Source organism: Numenius arquata, chromosome 26, assembly GCF_964106895.1.
Source record: "Numenius arquata chromosome 26, bNumArq3.hap1.1, whole genome shotgun sequence".
Taxonomy (NCBI): Eukaryota; Metazoa; Chordata; class Aves; order Charadriiformes; family Scolopacidae; genus Numenius; species Numenius arquata.
Genome location: NC_133601.1, coordinates 1763661 through 1768913, shown reverse-complemented (window position 1 = coordinate 1768913; position 5253 = coordinate 1763661). Strand labels below are relative to the sequence as shown.

Sequence of the window (5253 nt, the reverse complement as noted above, 5' to 3'; positions counted from 1 at the left end):
AACATAGAGCCGGCAGCCGAGCAGAGCTTCGTGGGCTCTCAGGAAGCAGAGGAAGAATGGGGCTATAATAAGAGCAGGACAATGAGTGCTGGCAGCGTGCAGGAGCAGCCCAGCACCCGTGGGGCCACCCAGCAACCCTGTGCCACCACGGACACTCGATCCTGGCCCTGGCCACCATCCTGGGGTTCGACTTGCCCATCCCTTCTATAAGCAGCCAAGTTGTTTTTTTTTTTGCAGGTCCCAGTGGACAGCTGGCTCCTCTGCAAGCCTGGGCGAAGGCTTGGTGCCTGCCTGCCTTTGGGAGACCGACATCGCCACCTCGTGATGGATGGTGACCCTAGTGACAGCCAGCCCGGCTCTGCTTTCCACCAGGAGCTCCCCTTTCTGTCCCCACTGCTGGAAAAAAAAAAAAAAAAAGTAAGGAGGCCCAGCACAGGCACTGGCCACCAGTGGAGTCTGACAGGTTCAGCCCCAAGGATCCCCCAAGGATCTGGGAGCACCTGGGTCCATCTCAAGACAGAGCACTCAGGGTGATGCTCTCCCACCGACTCCTGCGACGGGTCCCAGCCTGAACACATAAAATCTGTCCAAAAGCACACAAGGGATGGCCAAGCTTTTTCCTTTGCACTGTCTTTATTTTTACAGGTTGACACTAGGCATGGAGGACATCCAAACACTACGACAAAAGGCCTGTTTGCCTGAGCCCACACACCAGACCTAATTCACGTTGCTACACAGACCAAAAACAAATGGGAAACAAGACACGCAACGCACAGAGCCTCAGTCTCCTGGGAGGGAAGGGACAGGACCGGCTTGGCAAACACATCTGCCACATGGGAGAATGAAGCCTTGAAGGCTTCCCGGAGCCAATAGGGATAGAATAACCTGAAACGTGGGGCCGAGTCCCTCAGGAGGCATCTTGGAGCGAGCAGGCTGGGAAGGAGGCTACACGTTATGCCTACCTAGGTGGCAAGATTGCAGGTTGAGGGCCTATGCTTTACCACTAGGAATAGCTCACATGTCTGGGGACCCCCTTAGCTGAGGGGGAGGCCCAGGGGCCAGTCGCATGTAACCCATTAGCTGCCAAGCGTCTGCACCGCAAGGAAAGCCCTATCTCTGCCACTCAGCAGGCATTGGGGTCAGCTGAGCACCACACACACAACGCTCCCACCGCACAACCCCTCTCGTCCTCCTTCATGCACTCCTCTTCAGCCTCAGGGCATTGTCCAGGGCGACCAGCTGGCGCAAGAAACCCCGGTTGGGGATGATACCGCGGTGGTCCTTGACCGTCTTTATGGCTTCTACAAGGGGCATGTGGTGGCGGATCATGAGGTAGGCGAGGACCAAGGTGGCCGACCTGCTCACCCCGACAGCACAGTGCACAAGGATCCTTCCTGGGGGTGAAACACAGGGGCTGTGTCACAGCAGACCATATATCCCAATTAAAAAAATTACTGAGGACCCAACTGTTCGCCTTGGTGAGTCCCGGAGCTGTAGGGCCCCAGTAATAGCACGACTGTGATGCACCGATGTCCCCCTCTTGGCAAAGGGTATCAAGTGTATCATGATCTCCAAAACCAGCCTGAATAGGACCAGCCACACCTCAGGACACAGACTGGGACTGTGACCTGGGGGGCCAGCGCTCTCATCTAGCCTGTTCCCTCTTTGGAGGAGGTGATCCAGTGCGGAAAGCACCACCCCAGGCCAGAAATACCTTTGTTTTCTAGGATGGTTAGCAATAGGATGTCAATCCAGCTCCCCACCTACCCAGGGCAGTTTCTTCCCATCCCAGCTCCCCACTTCTCTCCCAGAAATCTTTACCGCTGACCTTCATTCAGCGCTTGGTGGATGAAGTCAGCTGCAGGATAAAAGTAGGGGCTCATGTCAAAGGAAGGCGAGTCGTGGGCCTCGATGCCCAGGTAGCGGATGCCTGTGCCCTCGTAGTACTCCGCGCCCCCCCTCCACTTGCTGTGCGAGGCGTTGAGGATGTGGGTGATGCGGAGGTGAGCCAGCTCCCGCCGGTTGGCAGCTATATCTCTGCAGAGAGCGAGAAACAGAGCACGGATTCAGAAGTTTAGACCAGTTAAAGTTTCTAAAGACAGCGTAAGGGCTCTCCTGGAGAAGTATTTACGTCTGAGAAAGCTGGATGCAAAGGGAAAATGCCTGACTCTTAATATTCTTGAATTTTAAGTCAATCTCTGATTCCATGGGCACATCACCTCCGCCAAGCCCGCCACAGCAGTGCTCTGAACTCTCTGCAGTGCTCACGTCCTTCCCCTTCCTTTGTCCCAATGTACCTCACCCGTCACGTCCTCCTCTCCCTCTCCTTCTAGTAGAGAGGCTACTTCTCTCACCCTCCCCCTCCCAGATTTCCCCATTTCACAAAAATACCCCAAACCCTCCAGTTCTTGTCCCATTCTGATACGTACTGATCTCCCAGGTAGAGTCCTGGCCAGACCTCATCAGCGTGATTACAGGCTGTCTTTCCTGTGTACAGCAGCCTTTCAAGCTCGAAGACGCTGAGGATGGGGTGGTTGTTGCGCTCTTCCCGCGAGCCCCGGCTCGGTGACCTGGTGCCATTCCTGGAGAACCGGGACAGGAAAGCCATTGGAGCTGCCGAGACCCACAAGGCATACCTGTGGGTTCGTGAAGGCCGGAGAGCGGCCTGGAGGTCGCTTCTGCTGCTGCTGCCACCCACGGTCCTGTCATGAAAGCAATGAAGACGCCATTAGAAGAACTGGGGACCTCTCACTCTGTCCCTTTTGTAGAAATACTGGCCCAAAGCAGCCAGTTCTCACCTTCCTGATGAGAGAGCTGTGTCAAGTCATCTACCCAGTGGTTCCCAGCATGAGAGAGTATCACCTCCCTTCCAAGAAGCAACACTGCTGGGGAGAGGTTTACGATGCCAGGGCTGGTGAGGGAAGCCAGAGGCAGCCAGATTGCTGAGTCTCCACAGGCTGAGGTTTTGCTCCAGCCCCATGATTTTGGGTTGAGGCCACGTTGGCAAGAGATGTTCTACACAGGGCCACCTTCCTTCTGAGCTGGCTCTGGGGCTTTGCCTGCCAGTGGGACAATGCCAGCTCGAGAACTGATGCTGCCAACCTGCGATCGGAAGCAATGAAAGGCGGCCAGGTCTGGGCAAGCCACCAGGACTGGGGAGGAGAAACCCCCAAACAGGTGGAGGATTCCATATGGCACCACGCAGAGCCTGGCCAGGACCCAGACTCCTCCGGACCAGGCACAAAAGCCTGTGGGGAGGGAGAGGCAGGATTAACCCCTCCAAGTACAGCAGTCCTGCCGCTGCATTTGAACATCTAGGACTGGTTTGGGGTGGGAAGAGTTAATTTCAGGGGATGAGAAAGCTCATTTTGCAGAGTGGGTCCTCTAGGACGCACGCTCTGCTCTCAAACCTTTAGATCACTCCGATACTTGTCACACATCTGCAAGAAACCTCCCTGGACAGCCTTACCCAGGCAGAGCAGTTCACAGTCCCTGCAGCCAGATGTTTGTCAGAGATGCTTTTTTTTTTTTTTTGGCTCGTTCGCTGCTGCCCCACCGACAGAAAACCCCCCCCACACACACGAGAATACAATTCTCTTTCCCACCATCACCGCTGCTGCCCTGGAAGGTGTCCAAAGAGCATCCCATCACAGCCCCCCAGCAGCAGCCGGTTGTCTCTGGGAAATGCAGCGACCTTGGGCTGGCCAGGCTGGATCAGAGCACGTCTGTCTGCTTTGACATTTCGCCTAAGGCTGCGGCCAGCAGCCAACAGTGCAGAAGGAAGAAGCCTCCAGCCATTTCTTGGCAATGTGCAGAGGAGGAAAAACATTGCAAGGGCATGGGGGAGCTCAGAGGGAATTCAGAGGGACTCATGGATGTCTCCCTTCCCCACTCAGACCCTGTCTGGCACCCCGGGGTGCTTCACAGGAGAGATCAGCCCTGCCCACACTGCTCATCCCTGGCACCGAGCACACCACAGCCCCCAGCATGGGGTACCCAGATCTCACCCTGACACCTCTCCCCTGCCCCGATGAATTTTGGACTCCTTCACGCTGGGAATTCAGACTTGGCAAACTCCACCTGGAAAAGGCATTCAGCACGGCTGTGTTCCGGGGCCCTTAAACCTTGTGCGACCTTGGCTGCAGCACAGCCACATGCCAGCCGCCCCGGGCAGCACTGAGAATCAAAACAGCAGAAGGGTCTGAAAAAAAGCAACCAAATCATCCGTGTAAGGCTGTAACTGGCCAAATAGCAGACCCTCTTACTGCTACAGCTGGCTGGAAAAATAGCAATCCGCACCTATCCTGGGGTGTATCTCTAGAAACCTCAGGCCCAAAGCTGCCTTCCAGCATCCCACCCCCAGCACCCCACCACGCCAGCTCCCCCAAAGCGCTGCAGGGCAAGAGAAACTGCCCCACATCCAAGACCTCAGAACAGACCCAAAAGCACTCCTGGCACCCAAAATCCTCCTAGGCATCGGCTGGACCCCCCACTTTGGTAGCCAAGCCCGGGGGCTCGTATCCCACTCCCCCGAGCCCGCTCATAGCTGCCTCCGGAGCCCCTCTGCCAGTCGTGCCATGCTTGGAGGGAGGGGAGAAACAGCCAGAGCCTGCCTAGATGCACAGAGCGAGCTCTGAAGAGGCATCGCTGAAGGAGCGCAGGCTGCTCAGCCCCGCACACTCTGCAGAGACAGACAGACAGACACGCAGGAGGGAGGAGACGCCCACCCTGTTACTCTACCTTTGCGAGAGCTGTGATTTCTCGGCTCAAAGGGAGCGTCGCAGTCAGATCCAGTCGGCCATGTCTTCCTGCCGCTGCTGCCGCTGCTGTAGAAAGGCTGATGTATGAACATCTATTTTAAGCCATGACATGTCCAGAGGCAGGTTTGTTTATATCATGCTGTGCATGGATGGATAAGGGAGGAAGGAGGGAGAGGGACACAAATGCAGAGACGGCATGCAAGCACGCACAGACACACACACAAGTGCCCATTACTACGCAGACAGAAACAACAGCAACAACAACATATCAAAATTCTCCTGCCAGCTTTTCTCTCACTCCTCCTCCAGCAAACCAAAAGCCACAGGCGCGCAGAGGAGAGAAGAAAAAGCCGAGAAAGTGGTGCCGATGACACGATTACCCATATCGTAAATCCGCAGCTGTCTCTAGAGGATGCTTCTTCATGTTTTTATTTACAGTTGACCTTGTCCTCCCCCCTTGCTAGGGTCCCTTTGGCAGAGCCAGGGCTTGGTG

The 5253-nt window shown here is 55.8% G+C and overlaps 1 protein-coding gene across 2 annotated transcripts; it reads right to left on the bottom strand.

Moving 5' to 3' along the window:
* Nucleotides 1-233: 233 nt before the first annotated feature.
* Nucleotides 234-4846, bottom strand: DUSP26 (dual specificity phosphatase 26). Of its 2 annotated transcripts, XM_074164127.1 has the most exons (5): nt 4741-4830; nt 4008-4201; nt 2430-2702; nt 1829-2037; nt 620-1394 (listed from the first exon to the last, which is right to left on the bottom strand). In XM_074164127.1, the coding sequence occupies exons 3-5, from the start codon at nt 2606-2608 to the stop codon at nt 1195-1197; spliced, it is 588 nt and encodes a 195-aa protein (XP_074020228.1). In that variant the 5' UTR covers nt 2609-2702; nt 4008-4201; nt 4741-4830; the 3' UTR covers nt 620-1194. The 2 variants fall into 2 exon arrangements, with proteins under 2 accessions (XP_074020227.1, XP_074020228.1); XM_074164126.1 differs by lacking the exon at nt 4008-4201 and having other exon boundaries at nt 234-1394; nt 4741-4846.
* Nucleotides 4847-5253: the final 407 nt, after the last annotated feature.